Source organism: Malus sylvestris, chromosome 11 (assembly GCF_916048215.2).
Source record: "Malus sylvestris chromosome 11, drMalSylv7.2, whole genome shotgun sequence".
Classification (NCBI taxonomy): domain Eukaryota; kingdom Viridiplantae; phylum Streptophyta; class Magnoliopsida; order Rosales; family Rosaceae; genus Malus; species Malus sylvestris.
The window spans coordinates 3,793,326-3,816,117 of NC_062270.1; the positions used below are offsets into that span (position 1 = coordinate 3,793,326).

General features: G+C 39.2%; 5 protein-coding genes across 12 annotated transcripts in view; 4 read left to right on the forward strand and 1 right to left on the reverse strand.

Moving 5' to 3' along the window:
- LOC126591275 (uncharacterized WD repeat-containing protein C2A9.03-like) overlaps positions 1-8,367 on the forward strand; it is a 101,194-nt gene extending 92,827 nt beyond the window's left edge. For 3 of the 4 annotated variants that reach the window (XR_007612326.1, XR_007612323.1, XR_007612325.1), the window contains one exon: positions 8,244-8,367. The gene's annotated coding sequence lies outside the window, so the exon portion shown is untranslated. The remainder of the gene's footprint in view (positions 1-8,243) is intronic. The other variant, XR_007612324.1, reaches the window with a different exon arrangement.
- LOC126591277 (actin-related protein 8) lies at positions 232-4,992 on the reverse strand. 5 transcript variants are annotated; one of them, XR_007612327.1, is made up of 13 exons: positions 4,511-4,991; positions 3,829-3,914; positions 3,553-3,623; positions 3,325-3,392; positions 2,959-3,020; positions 2,735-2,832; positions 2,469-2,550; positions 1,946-2,088; positions 1,463-1,611; positions 1,078-1,211; positions 826-944; positions 418-547; positions 232-375 (listed from the first exon to the last, which is right to left on the reverse strand). XR_007612327.1 is itself a non-coding variant. In XM_050256926.1 (12 exons), the coding sequence occupies exons 1-12, from the start codon at positions 4,846-4,848 to the stop codon at positions 568-570; spliced, it is 1,374 nt and encodes a 457-aa protein (XP_050112883.1). In that variant the 5' UTR covers positions 4,849-4,992; the 3' UTR covers positions 232-567. The 5 variants fall into 5 exon arrangements, 3 of the variants coding, with proteins under 3 accessions (XP_050112883.1, XP_050112882.1, XP_050112884.1); XM_050256926.1 differs by having other exon boundaries at positions 232-591; positions 4,511-4,992; XM_050256925.1 differs by having other exon boundaries at positions 232-547.
- LOC126591278 (uncharacterized WD repeat-containing protein C2A9.03-like) lies at positions 7,390-20,336 on the forward strand. Its single transcript, XM_050256929.1, has 10 exons — positions 7,390-7,595; positions 17,186-17,336; positions 17,534-17,701; positions 17,818-17,904; positions 18,033-18,167; positions 18,243-18,353; positions 18,770-18,861; positions 18,966-19,071; positions 19,337-19,423; positions 19,523-20,336. The coding sequence occupies exons 2-10, from the start codon at positions 17,208-17,210 to the stop codon at positions 19,934-19,936; spliced, it is 1,329 nt and encodes a 442-aa protein (XP_050112886.1). The 5' UTR covers positions 7,390-7,595; positions 17,186-17,207; the 3' UTR covers positions 19,937-20,336.
- On the forward strand, positions 9,936-14,652 carry LOC126591285 (uncharacterized). Its single transcript, XM_050256938.1, has 2 exons — positions 9,936-10,806; positions 11,939-14,652. Exon 2 carries the CDS (start codon positions 12,697-12,699, stop codon positions 13,369-13,371), a length of 675 nt encoding a protein of 224 aa, XP_050112895.1. The 5' UTR covers positions 9,936-10,806; positions 11,939-12,696; the 3' UTR covers positions 13,372-14,652.
- A 1,330-nt stretch (positions 20,337-21,666) lies between the features above and the next one.
- LOC126591286 (photosystem I reaction center subunit V, chloroplastic-like) lies at positions 21,667-22,378 on the forward strand. Its single transcript, XM_050256940.1, has one exon. The coding sequence runs from the start codon at positions 21,772-21,774 to the stop codon at positions 22,261-22,263; it is 492 nt and encodes a 163-aa protein (XP_050112897.1). The 5' UTR covers positions 21,667-21,771; the 3' UTR covers positions 22,264-22,378.
- The last annotated feature ends 414 nt before the right edge of the window (positions 22,379-22,792 follow it).

Consider the following 22,792-nt stretch of genomic DNA (forward strand, 5'->3'; position numbering starts at 1 on the left):
GTAATTATATTTTATAAAAACCAAACTAGTGAAACTCGCATGTTAAAAACTAGTTTGATTCCAACTTTAACCATCACAACGAACAAAGCGTTATCTACTTCATTAAATCTTTTAAAGGGAAATGTTCTCTTGCAGAATGTGTTCGGAAACAAAAAATTATTTGTGTTATCGTACAACAAAATTAAACAGATTCTTACCTTAACGTGTGGTCCAGATAAAACATTCAATTCCTTCAACGTGAAATATGAACTTGCTTTATTTATAAAATTTATCGTAAGATTATAGATACATCGTAGAATTCTTCTTATTCAAGGACGATTATAGTTACAAATAAATAATTCCAATTTCGGCTTGTTCTTGAAAAGAAACTCTCTGCTCGAATCACATACAGGCTGCGACAGTGCTGTTTGATCCAACACCATATCACATACAGGCTACGGCAGTGCTCGAATATAAACCAGATTATTTTTCACCACATAAGCTTGATTTTGGACTTCTGCCGGAACTGCTTCTTTGTCATGCACCAAGGGCCGGGGAAGGTGCTCAGCTGCATTATTTCCAGGTAAATTACAGCAAGCAAAACGTGAAACTCTGCCGTAAAACTTACTCACAAGTCACTTGGAGAAGGCCGGATATATGTTGTTCTATAAGTGTATGGATGGCTTGGAATATGAAAGTTGCAATGGAAGGATTATATATACTCCAAGAAATCAATATTCTTCAAAGAAGTGTTTTTCAAAGATGTTTTGCAATGTCAATTTATGAAATGTTGTATGTTCGAGTCGTAAGTCATAACACTTCGATACAGATAATGACAGAGCTTACATTGCTGATCATCTTGGCCCCAAACCATGCTGAATCTGCACCATATGGAGGGGGAACGACCTTGATTCCATTAGACACAGATGGAGGGAGAAGTCCGTGTAATTCCTTCTCTAACCTTCCTGAATATAAAAATATATATTGACAGATAAAGATGATAAACTTTGTTGGCCCAGAAGATTAGTATGATACCCAATTCATATTCCATTATTTATCAAAAAAGAAACGGAAATTTTACTCGTAATTGAATGATACCTGCGAGTCCTGGCAAACATGCGGTGCCTCCTGACAAAACTACTGTCTTGAACCAAGCATCGTCTCCTGTTAGTTCTGCCGAATGGCAATGTTCCATGCAAAGAGCAACTGCCTGGTGCAAACCCATAGTACGGCTACATGAAATACGACATTATAAGTTCCAAACAAAATTTCCCATTGAAATTCTGTTTTCCGAATAATCTAACTAGTAAAATTTGGAGAGAACATGATTAGCAATTTTACAAGACATGCTCAAGATCAGACCTGAACCAGCCATAGGCATCAATTTGATGAACACAACACAGAGTCAATACTTGTTTAGGAAAGGGAGACGAGGAGAGAAAAACAGAGAGCAATAAATCTAAAAATTTCGAGTGGTGCTTACACTCCTGCAAGCTTTGGCTGGAATAAGATCTCTCCTGTTTGAAACCGCTCTTTTGAAATAGTAAACCAGCCTTGTCCACCAGCTCCAAATGATGCTTGTGTATTTTTTGATAGCTCAGCTTCATAATCCTCAGCAACATAACATAGTTTCTGAATAGAAGTCAACCAATAAGACGTGAAATTGAAAATTCTTTCTTTCATGATTTACCATACTAACGAATACGCATCTTTTTTAAGTTTCCACAATCCAATCCTTCAACCAGTAAAGCATGGGGCAAACTGAACCTCTTACCCCAGGATGTCGAGCTCACTTGGTAACTTCCTATTTATCATTCCACCAATAAATTTCCAAACAACTATGACATGAGAAGAAAGAACAAAAGCTAGAACTAGAAAAAGCCCTCTTTAAACAAACTGTGGCGTTCTGCTGGTCACATTAACACTCACGGATAGCATTCTATAACGATAAAAATCCAAGCTATACCTCTTTCACAGTTCGAACAGTGTACAGTGAGTCAAAATTGATATTGTTCCGCTGCAATAGCTCCCTAAGGAACCCTGTAAGCTTCAGTGCTCCCAATCCCATAACCTCCACACCCACCTTGCGAATAACTTTACCATTTAAAACTGTAAACACAATAGTAACACTTAAGTAAAAACATTCAACAGTCCAAGCAACCAAAAATGAAGAAAACAAAGCACCACCAGAAATAAAGATAAAAATATTTACTGGAAGTCTGGAACGGAAAAGACAGTGGAACAAATTTTTCTAGAGAATATCTAAAGAACAAAAAGTAAAAAGCGTGCCTAGAACTACAAGTCACAGAATGGCAGCTAAAATGAGATGTAACCCGAAATTTGATTAATTGTGAAGAAAAAAAAATACAACATAATTGTAAAAGAGAAACTATGCACATTCCCTACAAAAGCATTAAGTATGACCAGAGATCTTTTCAGTAGTTAATAAATCTGAAATCACGAGGAAGATGAAACGTAGAATGGCTTACTTGGAACAATAGAAGTGACCTGGAAACCAATGTTTACAACAATCCCTGAAGTTCTTCTTGCTGCATACAAAGCTAAAGTTGCCTGCAGTTCCAAAAGCAGACAATGAATACTGGACCTAGACTCAATTAACCCATTTATAAACTGAAAGATGCAGTTCCAGATGACATGACAACTTTGCACAATTGCAACGCATTTGGTCGGTTCTTCCCCCCTATGGTTTATGGGCAACATATATATTATAATGGAGGGGATGAGGACAGTTTACCTGATTAATGGCACAGACAGCAGGGACATTCATGTCAAAAAGTACTTTGTATATAGCTTCTTTGAGCTGCCGTCTTGATGCTTTAGCAGATTCAGTATCTAGAAAAAAAAATAAGAAAAAAAAATAGCACATTAGGTGGATGAAGACAATACTATATGAAGGATAACAAGACAGAGAATTGTGCAACTAATCCAAATTATAACTCTAGGGTAGCAGCAACTCACCATCATAATGGCAGATTGGTATAGACAAAACCACGGGCTGCGAAGATGGTTTCACCTGCATCCTAAGAAGAAACACAATCACGTATCAGCTATACCTGCTATCAAAGATTCAGAGGAATTGCAGTGAACTAGCATGCCACATGTTAACGAAGGCAGTGCAGTTTCTTCTATACTTTTAAACTGAAAAGCGGAAAAGTATCGCAAATGTGCTCACTTGTATTTAAGTAATTGAATATGCAGATTGAATAAAGAAATCTATGCAATTAACCAAGAGAAAGAGGATTGCATCAAGAAGAACGGCTACAAGCTTCTTTAACTATGAAGTTGCTTGACTAATAATAATGAAAACTAAAATGTAGGACACACCTGCTATAAATAGTCACAAAAAAATGGCGGAGTCTAGAGTACAGCGGCGACTCAACATTACCAAATTCCTGCGAGTCAGATCACTTCAGAACATTGTAGTGATAGACATAGCAAGAAAAAAGTAGGCAATCAAAAGTGACAGGTATAATGAAACAATCTAACAACCATGTGGAATGGAAGGTATATGCAAAAGAACTTCTTGACTGTGAGCTGAAATAAACATCTCACCAAAAAGGTTGCTGACCGGCCTGATGGACATGCGTATTTGCTCCAACCAAACTTGCAATAGCCAGAGCCCCCTTCCCAAGAAATGTAAAGATAAAATGAGGAAACAGTTTATGTTGGAGCTACATAAACTGAAAGGTTTGCTAACAAAACAAAATCATAACTCTACTCATTTTATTATGGATGGTAGATAATAGTGATACTAAAACATTGAATAATTATTGTTAGCCTTCTTAAACATAAATACTGTTACTGCATAAGGAGGCTAGAGACACTCACCGTCAATGATAACAGAACCAGGAACTTGAACTCGTTGACCATAAATACCCATGTAGGACAACTGGGGACTCTCACCTGAGAATGTTCTTCAACAAAAACAATATTTGGATAAGCTCGGCCATAAAACTCAAAACACAATTCAATGAACAGACACCAAGCAGCGTATACATTATTTCGGCATCAAAGAACAAATTCACTAGACAAGTCCATGATTTCCTCACCAAAACAATGGCGTAATGTTTTCTCCAAGAAACTAACACTCAATTTCAATTATCACAACGAACAAATACAACCAATTAAAATGCCATTCACAATTCTGACATTTTTTATGTTTGACCACTCGAAAATCACACCTTTACACAACTTTGCCAAAAATAAACAATTTCTTTCAGTAAAAATTCCAATCTTTACTACCACTAATAATAATTTAAATTAAAAAATTTATTTAATCGTTAAATATAGACTTTAGAACTTATGAACTGAGCTGCCGCCAATTCTTGAACTTTCCCGGTAAAAAAAATCACAGTAAGCTCTCAATCTTTTAACACTAATTTGAATTCAAATTATTTATATATAACTGATAACAAAGACTTTAAATTTGAATCCCAAAGTGGGATTTTTCAGCTGAGAACATAAAATTTAAAAAAATTGAGAAGTGGGAAATGCTTGAAATTGAACATACTGAAGTGGGTATCCGAATCTCAAATGGGTTTCCGAGAAAGCAAAGGATTCCCAATAATTCTCCTCCTCCTGCTTCTGATTCTTTAGAAAGAAAATCCACAGCTCGTTCTCGGAAACGACGCACCGCCACGCTCTGCACACGACGCTCAATTTCACGGCTTCCTTGGGCCCCACCAGTCTCGCGATTTGCATCAGTAGGTCTGTCGGCACTCGATCGAACGCCCCGAAACCCGCCGTTTCCGACGGACAGCTAGAAGAAGAAGACGACGACGTTGACTCTGAACTCGAAACCGTGCGGTTTGACACCAACTCCCACACTCTTCGGATCAACGTCGTCATGGTTTTACTTCGGCCCGCGACGATTAGCTTCTTTCTTCTCAACTTTTTCTGTGGAGAATTTTCTCGGGAAAATTGGCCGATAAAATTTTAGTTTCCATGGACACAAATGGAAGCTGGGAGTCGTGTGGATTTGTTGGTACGTGCTTGGGGAAACTGAGAAGGCAAAATTGATGACGTGGGAGCTTGTTGTCGACACGTGGGAGCTTTCCCTGCCAACTACCAACGGCCAACTCCGAAGCTCGTACTCAAAATTTTCCAGTTCGAATTCCACATTTTTGTATTGTGATCAATACCGTCTATATTATTAATCGTTTTATAAAGATCATATTTGCGAAAATTGAATTAAAAATAAAGTTGTTAAGTCAATTTATTGTGGCAAGTATATAGAAGATTCGTAATGTTTGTACTATTTTTGTTCATCTATTTTTATACGCTATTAAACGATCTTAGTTTTAATTAATTTTATTCAAATGCGATTTTTTATAAAGTGGTTTATAATATGAATGTTCAATCATAAGCACAAAATTCTGTGAATTGACAAGTGACAACGAACAGTTTTGAGTATGAACTCATAACCATCTTTTGTGTAGCTAAATATTATTCATTTTAACAATGTGTAACTTATATGTACATAATGTTCTATTTGAACTAAAGATGACATTTTATAACGAAACGTAATGATGCATATGGATCTTGAGACGTGTTTGGTTTACCCCAATCTACTCCTCTAACAACTAACAATTTCTCATTGACCCTATCATTTGTCACGGAATTATTCTATTTGAATTAATGGATAGATTTGAAAAGAAAAAAAAAATCTAATCGTTAATATCAAAATATGCCTTCTAATTTTTATCTGGTTTTTTTGAAAATGTTTGAATTCAAAAAGTTTTAGGATTTGAATTGGACCATTGATTGGCTTGAGCATGGAAACAAGTCCAGTCAAGCCAAATTTCCTTTCTTCCTCAACTCAATTCTCGACCATCCCCAAATATTATGGGGTTTTCGTAATGGAGAACTAACATAAATTTTTCTTAGAACTGCGATTGCTAATAAGGTTTACCACCTGTTTATAATTAACTTTTTCACTATACGATACCTTAAAAATGTCAGTCAGTGCAAAAACTAAAAAAAAATTTGGTCAAAAACAAACAATGTACCCACACTAGCATAAAAGGTGAGTCTTAGCATAGCGAAAATGTTGTTCATTTGTGATCAATAAGTCATGGGTTCGAGTTATGAAAATAGTCTATTTACAAAGCAAAGATAATGTTGGGTACGATAGACGTCCCCCCTAATTCTTGCCAAACAAATAGCCTTACTAGTTTGGAGTCGACCTAATCTATATTCAATACAATCCGCAAAATTCATCAACACAATACTACAACAAAGTCAACGTTAGACTATCTTGAGACATCGTGGCTTTAATGGAGAAATATACACAACTTGGTAGTGTATCCACAGGTGGGCAACAAGGTAATGGTTGAATTATTGATTTTATACAATGTAGAAAACTATTTAGTAAGATCTGCACATAGTAGGCAATCATCTCCTCTATTTCAGCCACTGCTGCCATTTTTCTCTTTCAACTAGGCACAAAGCAAAAGCATAAGGAAGGTCAAGGTTTGTATTTCTGAGCCTGGAGAGGCAGCAAAAGGGTCTAAAACAACGGAGTCGATAAAACGTGACACACTAAGGGTAGAGATGTGCTGGTCATCACTAAAATGATACGAAAGTCATAAATAATTAATAAAATATGTGTGACAACTTGAACCAGCGACTCTGTTTATTAAAAAAAAAACAATTAAATTATCATGTAACAAAATTCAACTACAACAACCTCCCAACTTAGAGACATAGTAGGGTTCATCCCTATTATTACAAGTCACATCATGTTCAGAGCATAAAAGTAGAAAAAACATCAATATTCGCATAATAGTTTTGAACGATGATGCTATCCACACACTCATTTTTATGTTTTTCACACATTTTTCTCAATTTTCGATCATTATATCAAATGGATTGAAGAAGATCAAACAACGGATATAAACAAGGGGTGTGTTAATAACATCACACTTTTGATCAATCAGAAGGAAATTTGGGTAGTACGGAATGGTAAAATGTTAAACCATCGAAATGTTTTTTTTTTGTTTCCTAAGCTACCTAATACTACATTTTAATGATGTTCATTTTCACTTATAAATGCAAGATTTTAGACCTGAATTTCGTGAATATTGAGTTCGATATCAATTTTACAACCACTCAATGTAAATGCATTTACACTTCTAAACACACCCTCCTCTATATTATTATAATAGTTTCAAACTGAACCCTAAAAAAAATGTAAATATACCTTTCTATCAAAAGAAACAAAAATCCCTAGTACATAATAGAAAACAGACAATTGTTAAAAATGCAATCGACTAAGTGCATAAAAATACGACATCAAATACGATACAAATACTGTAGAAATACGAATACGCACACAACAAAGAATGCACGTCCTTTTCGTAAGGTTCCCTTCAACATATCTCTCTTTCGCACGGCAATCCGAAATTACCAGTGGATAGAGATAAAATAATATTACGCACTCTCTCACCTCTTTCTCTCTCTCTCTCTCTCTCTCCTCTCTTCTCCCTGGATCTGAACTTCTTAATTAGGGTTTGAGATTTCGGTTTCTCAATTTGGGATTTCCAGATCAGAACAGCTGCTCCTTCCGAGCTTCTCAATTCCCGGAATAACGAAAGGTGAAATTTTCATTTTTGCTGTTTAAATATTGTTCCTTTTTGTGTGAATTTCGATTCCCAATTGTGAATTTTAGGGTTTTTCTGATTGGTGTCTTCTGTCTCTTTTGATTATTCTGCAGTTGTTTTCCCCCAATTTTCTTTCTTTTCTTTTTTTGTATATTTGATTGGGGGTTAGGGTAAATTTGTCGATTGTTGGGTGCACCTGTTTCAGAATTTCACCTTTTGTTTTATTTTATTTTAATTAGGGTATGTTCTTGTTTGATTTTTTAGCAGAACTACAAATTGGGATTTTTCACCTCTTATATTTCAATTAGGGTTTTGGTTGTTATTTTTATTTTAAAATTTTTGTTTTGCTTAATGTATGTATTAATTAATATATGCCCGCAGTCAAGTTGCTACAACCATGGAAAATTATGAATTTCATTTGCATTGTATGTGCAATGTTGGTGAGGGGAATAAAGGGAAAAGCTTAATAATAAGACAACAATTGTCAAGTTGAACCCTTTTAAATAAGAGGGTCATTTTCCCATGGTTTTACTTTACCAATGATGCCACCAAAATTAAAGTTTTAATATTTAGGTGTTAAGAAGTAATTTGGTTACCCTGGTTACGTTATCGGATGCGGCAAGTTTTGTAATTTTATGTAAGGAGGTCATTTTTGTTGGATGTGGCAAAGTTTGTATGTCTACAAGTGCCATTTTTGCGTATTCCAAGATACTAAGTGTCACACGATTCATGATATTGAATTTCCATGCATGGTAACTCAGTGACATATGTTGTGTAGTCAAGGGCATGCATGACATAGTTGTTTTCATTCTCCATTCTTGTTGTGATTCTTATTGTGTGAACATCAATCTAGTTGTTATGGTTTTCCTGATTATTTTCTTCTCTGCCGTTTATTTTAATCAGGTTTTTGGGGTTTTATTTTAGTTTCTAATTTTTATTGCCTAACAACAACAACAACAACAACAAAGCCTTTTCCCACTAAGTGGGGTCGGCTATATGAATCCTAGAACGCCATTGCGCTCGGTTTTGTGTCATGTCCTCCGTTAGATCCAAGTACTCTAAGTCTTTTCTTAGAGTCTCTTCCAAAGTTGTCCTAGGTCTTCCTCTACCCCTTCGGCCCTGAACCTCTGTCCCGTAGTCACATCTTCGAACCGGAGCGTCAGTCGGCCTTCTTTGCACATGTCCAAAATCACCGGAGCCGATTTTCTCTCATCTTTCCTACAATTTCGGTTACTCCTACTTTACCTCGGATATCCTCATTCCCAATCTTATCCTTTCTCGTGTGCCCACACATCCCACGAAGCATCCTCATCTCCGCTACATCCATTTTGTGTACGTGTTGATGCTTCACCACCCAACATTCTGTGCCATACAACATCGCTAGCCTTATTGCCTTCCTATAAAATTTTCCCTTAGAGCTTCAGTGGCCTACGACGGTCACACAACACGCCGGATGCACTCTTTCCATCCAGCTCGTATTCTATGGTTGAGATCTCCATCTAATTCTCCGTTCTCTTGCAAGATAGATCCTAGGTAGCGAAAACGATCGCTTTTTGTGATCTTCGCTAGATTGCTCCGGTCATTAGTGTGGATAAGTATATAACTGGATAGAGATAGGAAAGCAAACACAAGATGTACGTAGTTCACCCAGATTGGCTACGTCCACGGAATAGAAGAGTTCTCATTAATTGTGAAGGGTTTACACAAGTACATAGGTTCAAGCTCTCATTTAGTGAGTACAAGTGAATGATTTAGTACAAATGACATTAGGAAATATTATGGGAGAATGATCTCGTAATCACGAAACTTCTAAGTATCGGAGTGTGGTGTCGTCTTGACTTGCCTTATCTGTCTCATAGGTAGATGTGGCATCTTCTCTGGAAGTACTCTTCCTCCATCCAGGGGTGGTATCTTTAACTGGTGGAGATGCACAAGGTAATGTATCAATTTCACTTGAAGCTTACTTGTAGTTTTAGGCTTGGTCAAGCGCGATACAAACCATGTAGTAGGAGTCCCCCAAGTCGCCGAGCTAGGGGGTCTGCTGAAAGAGGTGACAGACAAGGTAAGCAATCAGAGCTCCGACTGATTGTTCACCTTCTCCCCATCTTGCAGCAGCATGAAGGATAAAGAGAAGAAAAATGAGAAGAGATGATATGAGATACTTTTGCTTTTGAAGAAGTAACTTTCCACAGGCTTATTCTTGAACTGAGCTGGAGGGTTTTCTGGTTTCCTCCAGAGTATAAGGCCGACTGAAGAATTTGAGGGTCAAAACAAGTCCATCAAATCTAGAGTACGTTCCACCCTGCTGATATGGGATACTTTTGCTTTTGACAGAGTAATGAATGTATCGGCACGTGTGCTGTTACGCTTGTCTCCACATGCTTCCTTGTATCCTTCGCACTTGCCCTATCTGTTCCTCAAGCAGATGAGGAATCTTCCCTGGAAACATAAGATGTTGAAGATGAGTACTCGAGAGCAATGCCAGGTAAGTAATCAGGTAAGGGGTTCCAGGCAGTCAGTTCCTGGCTGGAAGCTTGATTCCAAGTGCTGACTGATTGCTCTCTTTCTCCTTGTCTTGCAGGTAAAAACAAGGCCAAAAGAAAAGACAGGGAAAAAGCATGATATGGGATACTCTTGCTTTTAACCCTGATGATATGAGATATTCTTGCTCTAGTATAGCTTGTTTGCAGAGGTATTATCGGGGGGAAAGAAAGCTGAATATTTCGAAAGGCTTCGTTGGGAGTGCCCTCTCAGATATGATGAAGGGTTGAGCATTTTTGCAGGTCTGCCTGTCCGTTGGGGATGGAGGTCGACATATATAGGAGTCTCCCTAACAACAAGTAGTAATGCTATTCCTTTACCCTGCTTGGTCATAGCACGGTAGTGGGAGCTGCCAGTTTCACATGTTTTAACTCTGTCAGAGCACTTTGAAAAAGTGGTCTGTGGTATCTGGCTCTCGAGATTCGGAGAACGATGCCTCTTCGATTTTTGAGAAAGCAATCATGCTGGGGGTATGACTCTCGAGATTCGGAGAGCAGTGTCTCTTCGATTTTTGAGGAAGTAATCATGTTGGGAGTCTGGCTCTCGAGATTCGGAGGGCGGTGCCTCTTCGATTTTGGAGCAAGCAATCTTGTTGGGAGTGTTGTCTCGAATGTGAGTAAAGGTTGGGCATGTTTGCTAGTCTACCTTGCCACGAAGCACAAAGGTTGACACACAGGGACTTTCCAATTATCCAGCAATGGTACTGTTCCTTTACCCTCTCTTCGATTTTGAGAAAGTAGTCATGTTGGGAGTCTGGCTCTCGAGATTCGGAGGACGGTGCCTCTTCGATTTTGGAGCAAGCAATCTTATTGGGAGTGTTTTCTCGAATGTGAGTAAAGGTTGGGCATGTTTGCTAGTCTACCTTGCCACGAAGCACAGAGGTTGACACACAGGGACTTTCCAATTATCCAGCAGTGGTACTGTTCCTTTACAGTTGTGGGTAATAATATGGTAGCTAGACCTTCAAAATTTATGTGTCTAAACTTTTGTTAGTGCTGTTTCTTTGCTATTTTTTTACCTTTCTTGGTCAGAGCGATGTAGTGGGAGCTGCAAGCTTCACGTGCTCAACTTTGGCAGAGAACTTTGGCAAAGTTATTTGTGGTACCCATGAGCTATTGTTGCGTGTGGGAAGTGGGTGATTGAACAGTAAGATTCATGTGGTTTCTACTTCACCAGAAGTCTTCGACAGAATGCCCATAATTTCTGCAAAGCTGAGTGTGCTTGTGACAGGTGCTGACAAGGCTAGAAAAGTAGGTGCCTCTTCGATTTCTGAGATCGGCCCTCGTGGTCTCTGAGCAGTCCAGCTTTTGAGAAAGCGAGCGCCTCTTCGATTGATTCGGAGAACGATGCCTCATCGATTTTTGAGAAAGCAATCATGCTGGGGGTCTGCCTCTCGAGATTCGGGGAGCAGTGTCTCTTCGATTTTTGAGAAAGTAATCATGTTGGGAGTCTGGCTCTCGAGATTCGGAGGGCGGTGCCTCTTCGATTTTGGAGCAAGCAATCTTGTTGGGAGTGTTTTCTCGAATGTGAGTAAAGGTTGGGCATGTTTGCTAGTCTACCTTGCCACGAAGCACAGAGGTTGACACACAGGGACTTTCCAATTATCCAGCAATGGTACTGTTCCTTTACCCTCTCTTCGATTTTTAAGAAAGTAGTCATGTTGGGAGTCTGGCTCTCGAGATTCGGAGGACGGTGCCTCTTCGATTTTGGAGCAAGCAATCTTATTGGGAGTGTTTTCTCGAATGTGAGTAAAGGTTGGGCATGTTTGCTAGTCTACCTTGCCACGAAGCACAGAGGTTGACACACAGGGACTTTCCAATTATCCAGCAGTGGTACTGTTCCTTTACCCTTGTGGGTAATAATATGGTAGCTAGACCTTCAAAATTTATGGGTCTAAACTTTGTTAGTGCTGTTTCTTTGCTATTCTTTTACCCTTCTTGGTCAGAGCGATGTAGTGGGAGATGCAAGCTTCACGTGCTCAACTTTGGCAGAGAACTTTGGCAAAGTTATCTGTGGTACCCATGAGCTATTGTTGCGTGTGGGAAGTGGGTGATTGAACAGTAAGATTCATGTGTTTTCTACTTCCCCAGAAGTCTTTGACAGAATGCCCATAATTTCCGCAAAACTGAGTGTGCGTGTGACAGGTGCTGACAAGGCTGGAAAAGGCTGGAAAAGTAGGTGCCTCTTCGATTTCTGAGATCGGCCCTCGTGGTCTCTAGGGAGCCCAGCTTTTGAGAAAGCGAGCGCCTCTTCGATTTTTGAGATCGGCCTTTATGGTCTTTGAGCAGCCCAACTTTTGAGAAAGCAAACGCCTCTTCGATTTCTGGGATCAACCCTCGTGATCTCTAAGCAGCCCAGCTTTTGAGAAAGCAAACGCCTCTTCGATTTCTGAGCAGGCGCCTCTTCGATTTCTGAAGCTTCGTCGAGTGCAGATTTTTATAGGGGCTGGCATTAAGTTCCAAAGCACACTTGAATCTCCACCAGTAGAAGCTTCATTCTTGCACTTCTAAGATCTTGATTTGTCCGACCTCTTCTCTCTTCAACACCTTTGAAAATGTCTGGCCCCTCCGACCGTCGTTTTGACTTGAACCTTGTTGAAGAGGCAGCCCCGCCTTCTCCAGACAACATATGGCGCCCATCCTTCGTCTCCCCTACTGGTCCTCTTACCGTTGGGGATTCCGTGATGAAGAATGATATGACCGCTGCGGTGGTGGCCAGGAACCTTCTCACTCCCAAAGATAACAGACTACTTTCCAAACGGTCTGATGAGTTAGCTGTTAAGGATTCGCTGGCTCTCAGTGTTCAGTGTGCAGGTTCTGTGGCTAATATGGCCCAACGCCTATTTGCTCGAACCCGCCAAGTTGAATCATTGGCGGCTGAAGTGATGAGTCTCAAACAGGAGATTAGAGGGCTCAAGCATGAGAATAAACAGTTGCACCGGCTCGCACATGACTATGCTACAAACATGAAGAGGAAGCTTGACCAGATGAAGGAAACTGATGGTCAGGTTTTACTTGATCATCAGAGATTTGTGGGTTTGTTCCAAAGACATTTATTGCCTTCGTCTTCTGGGGCTGTACCGCGTAATGAAGCTCCAAATGATCAACCTCTGATGCCTCCTCCTTCTAGGGTTCTGTCCAGTACTGAGGCTCCAAATGATCCCCCTCCGGTGCCTTCTCTTTCTGGGGCTCTACCGACTGCTGAGACTTCTCCTAAGCAACCTTTGTGAAGGCTCCCTCTTGTGTGCTTATTTTGACTCATGTATATGTACATATTTGTAGCTTATCGGGGATATCAATAAATAAGCTTTCCTTCATTTCAACGTATTGTGTTAAATACACCAAAGCCTTCTTCGCTAAGTTCTTTGAATTTTCTTTTGTTAAAGCTTGTATGTTGAAGCTTTCTGAGTGGAGCATGTAGGTTGGGGTAGTGTTCCCTTAATTTCCCGAGTGAGAAAAACTTCTCGGTTGGAGACTTGGAAAATCCAAGTCACTGAGTGGGATCGGCTATATGAATCTTAGAACGCCATTGTGCTCGATCCTGTGTCATGTCCTTCGTTAGATCCAAGTACTCTAAGTCTTTTCTTAGAGTCTCTTCCAAAGTTTTCCTAGGTCTTCCTCTACCCCTTCGGCCCTGAACCTCTGTCCCATAGTCGCATCTTCTAATCGGAACGTCAGTAGGCCTTCTTTGCACATGTCCAAACCACCGTAACCGATTTTCTCTCATCTTTCCTTCAATTTCGGCTACTCCTACTTTACCCCGGATATCCTCATTCCTAATCTTATCCTTTCTCGTGTGCCCACACATCCAACGAAGCATCCTCATCTCCGCTACACCCATTTTGTGTACGTGTTGATGTTTCACCGCCCAACATTCTGTGCCATACAGCATCGCCGGCCTTATTGCCGTCCTATAAAATTTTCCCTTGAGCTTCAGTGGCATACGGCGGTCACACAACACGCCGGATGCACTCTTCCACTTCATCCATCCAGCTTGTATTCTATGGTTGAGATCTCCATCTAATTCTCCGTTCTTTTGCAAGATAGATCCTAGGTAACGAAAACGGTCGCTCTTTGGTATTTCTTGATCTCCGATCCTCACCCCTAACTCGTTTTGGCCTCCATTTGCACTGAACTTGCACTCCATATATTCTGTCTTTGATCGGCTTAGGCGAAGACCTTTAGATTCCAACACTTCTCTCCAAAGGTTAAGCTTTGCATTTACCCCTTCCTGAGTTTCATCTATCAACACTATATCGTCTGCGAAAAGCATACACCAAGGAATATCATCTTGAATATGTCGTGTTAACTCATCCATTACCAACGCAAAAAGGTAAGGACTTAAGGATGAGCCTTGATGTAATCCTACAGTTATGGGAAAGCTTTCGGTTTGTCCTTCTTGAGTTCTTACGGCAGTCTTTGCTCCTTCATACATATCCTTTATAGCTTGGATATATGCTACTCGTACTCCTTTCTTCTCTAAAATCCTCCAAAGAATGTCTCTTGGGACCCTATCATACGCTTTTTCCAAATCTATAAAGACCATGTGTAAATCCTTTTTCCCATCTCTATATCTTTCCATCAATCTTCGTAAGAGATAGATTGCCTCCATGGTTGAGCGCCCTGGCATGAACCCGAATTGGTTGTCAGAAACCCGTGTCTCTTGCCTCAATCTATGCTCAATGACTCTCTCCCAGAGCTTCATTGTATGACTCATTAGCTTAATACCCCTATAGTTCATGCAATTTTGTACGTCGCCCTTATTCTTGTAGATAGGCACCAAAGTGCTCATTCGCCACTCATTTGGCATCTTCTTCGTTTTCAAAATCCTATTGAAAAGGTCAGTGAGCCATGTTATACCTGTCTCTCCCAAAAGTTTCCACACTTCGATTGGTATATCGTCTGGGCCTATTGCTTTTTTATGCTTCATCTTCTTCAAAGCTACAACCACTTCTTCCTTTCGGATTCGACGATAAAAAGAGTAGTTTCTACACTCTTCTGAGTTACTCAACTCCCCTAAAGAAGCACTCATTTCATGTCCTTCATTGAAAAGATTATGAAAATAACCTCTCCATCTGTCTTTAACCGCGTTCTCTGTAGCAAGAACCTTTCCATCCTCATCCTTGATGCACCTCACTTGGTTTAGGTCCCTTGTCTTCTTTTCCCTTGCTCTAGATAGTTTATAGATATCCAACTCTCCTTCTTTGGTATCTAGTCGTTTATACATATCGTCGTAAGCCGCTAACTTAGCTTCTCTGACAGCTTTCTTCGCCTCTTGCTTCGCTTTTCTATACCTTTCACCATTTTCATCAGTCCTCTCCTTGTATAAGGCTTTACAACATTCCTTCTTAGCCTTCACCTTTGTTTGTACCTCCTCATTCCACCACCAAGATTCCTTTTGGTGTGGGGCAAAGCCCTTGGACTCTCCTAATACCTCTTTTGCTACTTTTCGGATACAACTAGCCATGGAATCCCACATTTGGCTAGCTTCCCCCTCTCTATCCCACACACATTGGGTGATTACCTTCTCTTTGAAAATGGCTTGTTTTTCTTCTTTTAGATTCCACCATCTAGTCCTTGGGCACTTCCAAGTCTTGTTCTTTTGTCTTACTCTTTTGATATGTACATCCATCACCAACAAGCGATGTTGATTAGCCACGCTCTCTCCTGGTATAACTTTGCAATCCTTACAAGTTATACGATCCCCTTTCCTCATTAGAAGAAAATCTATTTGTGTTTTTGACGACCCACTCTTGTAGGTGATCACATGTTCTTCTCTCTTCTTAAAGAAGGTGTTGGCTAAGAAGAGATCATATGCCATTGCAAAATCCAAGATAGCTTCCCCATCCTCGTTTCTCTCCCCAAAACCATGGCCACCATGAAAACCTCCATAGTTGCCTGTCTCCCTGCCCACGTGTCCATTTAAATCTCCTCCTATAAATAACTTCTCCGTCTGAGCAATTCCTTGCACCAAGTCTCCAAGATCTTCCCAAAATTTCTCCTTCGAACTCGTATCCAACCCTACTTGAGGTGCGTACGCACTAATCACATTGATAAGTTCTTGTCCTATTACAATCTTGATTGCCATGATTCTATCTCCTACCCTCTTGACATCTACAACATCTTGTACCAAGGTCTTGTCCACGATGATGCCAACACCGTTTCTCGTTCTATTTGTGCCCGAATACCAAAGTTTAAACCCTGAGTTTTCTAGATCCTTTGCCTTACTACCAACCCACTTAGTTTCTTGTAGGCACATAATATTTATCCTTCTCCTCACCATAACTTCCACTACTTCCATAGATTTTCCCGTTAAGGTTCCTATATTCCACGTTCCTAAACGCATTTTGCTCTCTTGAACTCTACCCTTCTGTCCTAGCTTCTTCACCCTCCCCCGTCTAATAGGATCAAAGTACTTCTTTTGTGTGTCCCGGGTAAAGTTGATAGGAGCATATGCTCCCAAACAACTTTGAGTGGAGTCGTTCGAAAAGAAGTTTCTATGGCCCCCTTGCTCATTTAACACTGCATCCGGGTGCCGATGGAGATACAGCGACCCTTGCTCACTTATCACTGTGCTCAGGCCACACAGCGCGCCACTTACGGGTGACGCCCTAGCTTTAGCGCGATTTTGTTCTGGATTCATTTTCATAAGGATTCGACGTGATCATGGAGTGACGGCTGTCGACTACCTGACGCCCTCCCCCTCCTCCTTTATCCGGGCTTGGGACCGGCCATGTAAGACATAGGCGGAGTTTTTTATTGCCTAACGCACGTGTTAATTAAACATATTCCTGTAAACAAGTTGCTCCAAGCATGGAATATCATGAATTTCATTTGCATGTTTTATCTGATTATCCGTTCATAGTTAAGTGATGACACAACAACAGTAGTTGATTCCTTTTTTTCTTTTGTTATGTAATTATTTCTTCATTAAGTTAGAAGTTCAACCTCTTCACATCTTGGTGTTTGCAATATATGTTGATTTTTAGTATGGTTTTGTATGCTAATTCTTAAGTAACTGGCTTGAATTTTTGTTGGTGTTAGCTGTGGCATTGTTGGGAAGAATATGTCCCATTACGCTGGTTATGTGGAGGATGAATACGAAATGGAAGATGTAGATGATGATATGGATGATGAGTTTCACGGTAGAGAAATGGGCGCCTCAGATTCTGATGTTGATGAATATGACTACTCGGTTTGTGATATACTTGCATGTCTTACTAGATTTGTCAAATATTCACAGCTTTAAGAAACTAGTCATGTCTAACACTATTTTATGTTATGACTTTTATACGTTCAAGTTAATTCAACGTTTGTATGAGCATTTCACTTTTCATGTTCAGTGTGGTTAGTTCTGTATGTAGCTGGGACTAATATATGGATCTCATGCAGAATAGTAAAGTAGCTGATACAACTGCTGCTCAAGCAAGAAAAGGAAAAGACATCCAAGGTATTCCTTGGGATAGACTTAGCATTACTAGAGAGAAATACCGACAGACTAGGTTAGAACAATACAAGAATTATGAGAATATCCCTAATTCCGGAGAAGGATCAGGGAAGGTAAATTACTATTGTTTTCCACTTTTTTTTATTGTTATCAAAATACTTGATCGCTACTGCAGTGTCAATTTCAACTGGGAAGAGTAACATGATGATTTCTTCTTCTTTGTAAACAGGATTGCAAAGATACAAAGAAAGGATCTGTATATTATCAGTTCAGACGAAATGCTAGATCAGTGAAATCAACCATTCTTCATTTTCAGGTGTGCTGGGTGCAAGCTACCTTATTCCTTCTTGGTTCTGCATACATGAATCTTTGGATGAAATTTTCTCACTCGGATATCATAGAATTGATAGGACTGATATGTTTTATCTTTGCTTGGTAATGCAGTTGCGTAACTTGGTCTGGGCTACTTCCAAGCATGATGTCTACCTGATGTCACATTTTTCTGTCATTCATTGGTCTTCATTAAGTTGCACAAAGTCTGAGGTTCTCAATGTTTCTGGACATGTGGCACCATCTGAGGTAAGTGTTTTTAGATCACTTTTGTTCGATAACCAAGTTTTTTTGGAAACTGATCTTTCTATTCTTCCCATTTAGAAACATCCTGGAAGTCTCTTGGAGGGATTTACGCAGACTCAAGTTAGTACTCTTTCTGTAAAAGATAAGTTGCTAGTTGCTGGAGGATTCCAGGGTGAACTTATTTGCAAGGTGAGTTGCAAATAATTGAATTACCTAAGCAAGCGAATACATTAATGAGCATTTATTGCACGGTTGCATACCTCTCATGGTGTCAACATGTCTTGGTCTGCACTTATCAGTTGACCTTGTACATGGTTCACCTGCACCGTAGGGGTGGTGCCGGAACACGCGTTATTTATTCTTTCTTTTAGCTCTATGGGTGCTACTCCATTCCAGATGGATCTTCAGGATGACTCTTGACCTTGAATCTTCTGCTATCAGTGTCCATTATATGATTGACAAAACCTTTGATAGTTGACTACATTCTGTCATTTGGCTGTCTCCACAAGATCCCTTTTAGTATAATTTTTTTTTTCCCTTTGAAGCACTAATTAAGAGAAACGCTCAATGCTGACAGATTTATCTTATCTTTGACTGCTTTGCAGCATCTTGATCGGCCTGGAGTCAGCTTTTGTTCAAGGACAACTTATGACGATAATGCCATAACAAATGCTGTTGAGATTTATGACAGTCCCAGGTACTTTTTTTTTCTTTTTTCTATTTTCCTCCATGAGATTGGGACTTGTCGTTTCCAAATTCCAATCATGAACCCAACTGATATGGTCCCTTTGAATTTTGCAGCGGGGCAGTTCACTTTACAGCCTCTAACAATGACTCTGGAGTCAGAGATTTTGACATGGAGAAATTTCAGCTTACTAAGCATTTCCGTTACCCTTGGCCTGTGAATGTGAGTCTCCTGCAGCTTTTCTGGAAATGATTGGATGTTTAATCTCATTGCATTTGCTGGCATTTGTTTCATGTAGAGCTGGTTTTTTAGACCTGCAAGTGATATATGATAGTGTTTGGGCAGCCACTTTAAAACTGCAAATTTGCAAACTACCTCATTTCATCCAATGCTGATTTTTCATTGGGTCACTTTTACTTGTGCTCACTTAATGCTTCCTTTAGTCAGTTTTACTTAACTTTGATGCACCTCTATGCGTTGTTGGTAGCATACTTCTCTGAGTCCTGATGGTAAACTTCTTGTGATTGTTGGAGACAATCCGGAAGGGATGTTGGTAAACTCTCAAACTGGAAAGGTATATATATCTCAGACTTTGTCAAGACTTTCTCGTGATTTTTATTTGTCCTGAGCTAGGAAAGGAAAGTGTGCTGATTTGTATGAGTTCCTTTTGCAGATGGTGATGTCTTTAAGTGGGCACTTGGATTTCTCCTTTGCATCAGCATGGCATCCTGATGGTATGACCTTTGCCACTGGGAACCAGGACAAAACCTGCCGGATTTGGGATGTTCGAAACCTTTCCAAGTCAGTTGCTGTTTTGAAGGGGAACCTTGGAGCTATTCGGTCAATCCGGTATACTTCTGATGGTCAGTATATGATGATGGCAGAGCCCGCAGACTTTGTGCATGTCTATGATGTGAAGAGTGGGTACGAAAAAGAACAGGAAATTGATTTCTTTGGCGAGATATCTGGCATATCATTCAGTCCGGACACGGAGTCTCTTTTTATTGGAGTGTGGGATCGTACATACGGTAGTCTTCTTGAGTATGGCCGAAGCCGGAACTACTCTTACCTTGATTCTCTTATTTGACCGACTTAAATAAGAAAGCTGCGAATAAGGGTGTTGGCGTTGCTCATTCCTCAGTGCGGTTGGTAACATATTTCGTGCAGTGGGAAGAGGCTTTAGGTGTAAATGTAGTATTATGTGCAATTGTAGCTTTGTTGTTGGGTGTCCCGTCTTTGTTTTTTTTTCCCATAAAAAGTGTGTAAAAGGGAGGGATGTACAGAAGGCCAAGGCAATGGTGGTCGAAACAAATGGGAAAGAAGGACCGGTGTGTCTTAGGGCGAAAGACATTGGCTGTTTTGCGTTTTAGAGATTTTATCTCAATGTGGGACTTGTAATGTGAGAAAGAACCTACCAATCATCTTGTTGGTTTCTTGGATCCCAAGTGCTGAGTTTGATATAATTAAAAGTTCCTGCCTGCTCTGTAGCTTCTGGTGTGGATCTTCGGTCATGCTCTGAGATGTGTGGATGTTTGCATGGTTTGCTACCCCACTCTTAGGGCCTGGGTGGTTGTTTTTTTTTTTTTTTCTTTCTTTTTCACTTTGGAAGTAAATCCTATAATAATTTTACCAAACAAAGGGATACTTTGGATGCGGTCCCTAATCCTTAACATTCTTTGACTAAAACCTTAATGGTATTCAAAGTTTGATCAAAGTCCCTTGACTTTGTACACCTCATTATATTACAATTAATATTTATATTTTTATAGTTTTGACATTAATTGTTTGATATTTTATGAGATTTATAATCCTATAAATTTAAAATCCCTCATTATAATACTATTAGAAATGGTTACAATAAAAATTCAAACATTTTAATTTAATAAATGGATAAAAAAACTATGCAAAAAATAAGAAATAATAAATGGCAAAAGAATGTATCCATAGTGTTAAAAAAATGGTACATTTTACAAAAAAATTGGTACATTTCACATAGAACAAAGTGGTACATTAATAAAGAAGAATGGGTACATTATAAATAAATTAGGGTACATATAAAAGATTAAAAAATTATGAGTACAAATGAATTTTAAAAAAATATAGGTGCTAAAAGAAATTAATACATGGGTACAAAATAAAACTAAAAAGAATATACTACAAATTTTAAAAAAATGTTGCAAATTAAAAGTGGGTACAAACTAAAAATATAAATATATGATACAAAGTTTAGGCATAAAACATAAATAGACCATATGTAATTTTTCTATCATTGATTACATATACAATGTTACGTGACGGTATACACATGGGTACAAACACAAATAAAACTTTAAAAATATGGGCACAAAAAGAAACTAATATATGGGTACAAATTAAAAATGAAAAAAAATTGGTACAAATTAAAAATAGGTACAAACTAAAAATAAAAATATATGATAAAAATTTAACCATAAATATAAATATACTAATTGTAACATTTTTAACACTAAAGGAATCTATTTAAAAATAAAAATATTTTATTATTCAAATAATTAATTATGTTATTAATACCCAAGGACCTTGATCAAAAATTAAAAATGAATAGAATTTTAATCAATGGAGTAGAAAAAAAAAGGATGTGAACCTAATTTCTCCTTAAATGAAACTAGAATTAAGAGAAAAACAAGATTTACAAGCTGACACACCACAGAAATTCAGACGTACCCAAAAATCTCCAATCCAAAAGGAACCAATAAAAGAATGCCAACTCACCATCCAAAATCTTTCCCTCCCACTTTCCCATCCTCACAACCTCCACACAACCAGTCGAGATATATCACCCCTTCCCCACTACCATACAAATCTCATCTCCTCCACAAAACCAACCTCCACTTTTCATCAAACTTCCACAGCCCAACACCCTCCTCGTCTACAACCAAACAAATGGCAGCCACCTCCTCCGCCTTGTTCTCAGCCCCATCCATCTCCTCCACCGCCGCAAGGCACCACCAGACCCTCTCACCAACCCAAATATCCTTCCAAGGCCTCAGACCCCTCACCAAGTCCTCCCCTCCCACCAAGCTGGGTTTGATTGCACCCAGCACCAGGAGAAGGTCATGCGTTGTGAAAGCTGAGCTGAACCCATCGCTGGTCATCAGCCTGAGCACCGGTCTCTCTCTCTTCCTTGGGAGGTTTGTGTTCTTCAACTTCCAGAGAGAGAATGTGGCCAAGCAAGGGTTGCCGGAGCAGAACGGGGTGACACATTTCGAGGCTGGGGACACTAGGGCTAAGGAGTATGTGAGCCTCCTCAAGTCCAATGACCCTGTTGGGTTCAACATTGTGGATGTTTTGGCTTGGGGTTCTATTGGTCACATTGTGGCTTACTATATCTTGGCTACCTCTAGCAATGGCTATGATCCCAAGTTCTTTGAATGAAAGTTTTAATATTTTGAATTTAAATTTGAGTTGAATCCATATCTTCTTGTTGTGACTTCTCTCTCCTGTTTGTAATTTGTATAGGTTATTAAATGGATCGCTAGTTTGGGAGGTTCTTTTGCTTTTCTTTTTATTTTTTTTTATTTTGTTTTTATTTTTTTTTATCTCGGATGTCATCAAAGTAACAGCACCGAATTGGAATTTACTACTTGCTTATGTTCTCAAGGGCATCCAAATTCATCACGCAATACATTCTCTGAATTCTTTGAACCCCTTAAGGCATCAACAAATGGGTAAAATAGTAACAAAATTTGTAATTGAAGTTTTGAAGAAAAATCCTTACTATTTCACACCACGTTATTCACTTATCTCATACGCTCTTTATCCTACACTTGGACTCCAACAACAATTGCAAAGAGTTTTATTAGATTTAAACATTGTAATCGCAGATAGCGTTCTACCACATTGACGGAAAATAATTATGCCAATGTAACTTGTTGTAGATTCAATCCTCACTATTTTTTTTTTG

Excerpts from the sequence above, each read along its gene's own strand:
- LOC126591277 (XM_050256925.1), bottom strand. The coding sequence starts at position 4,848 with ATGACGACGTTGATCCGAAGAGTGTGGGAGTTGGTGTCAAACCGCACG. Across the intron at positions 2,833-2,958 it reads ACCAATCTGCCATTATGATG|ATACTGAATCTGCTAAAGCA; the intron begins GTGAGTTGCTGC and ends TTTTTTTTCTAG. Across the intron at positions 2,089-2,468 it reads GGTCACTTCTATTGTTCCAA|TTTTAAATGGTAAAGTTATT; the intron begins GTAAGCCATTCT and ends TTGTGTTTACAG.
- LOC126591285 (XM_050256938.1), top strand. The coding sequence starts at position 12,697 with ATGTCTGGCCCCTCCGACCGTCGTTTTGACTTGAACCTTGTTGAAGAG.
- LOC126591278 (XM_050256929.1), top strand. The coding sequence starts at position 17,208 with ATGTCCCATTACGCTGGTTATGTGGAGGATGAATACGAAATGGAAGAT. Across the intron at positions 18,168-18,242 it reads GACATGTGGCACCATCTGAG|AAACATCCTGGAAGTCTCTT; the intron begins GTAAGTGTTTTT and ends CTTCCCATTTAG. Across the intron at positions 19,424-19,522 it reads TAAACTCTCAAACTGGAAAG|ATGGTGATGTCTTTAAGTGG; the intron begins GTATATATATCT and ends TTCCTTTTGCAG.
- LOC126591286 (XM_050256940.1), top strand. The coding sequence starts at position 21,772 with ATGGCAGCCACCTCCTCCGCCTTGTTCTCAGCCCCATCCATCTCCTCC.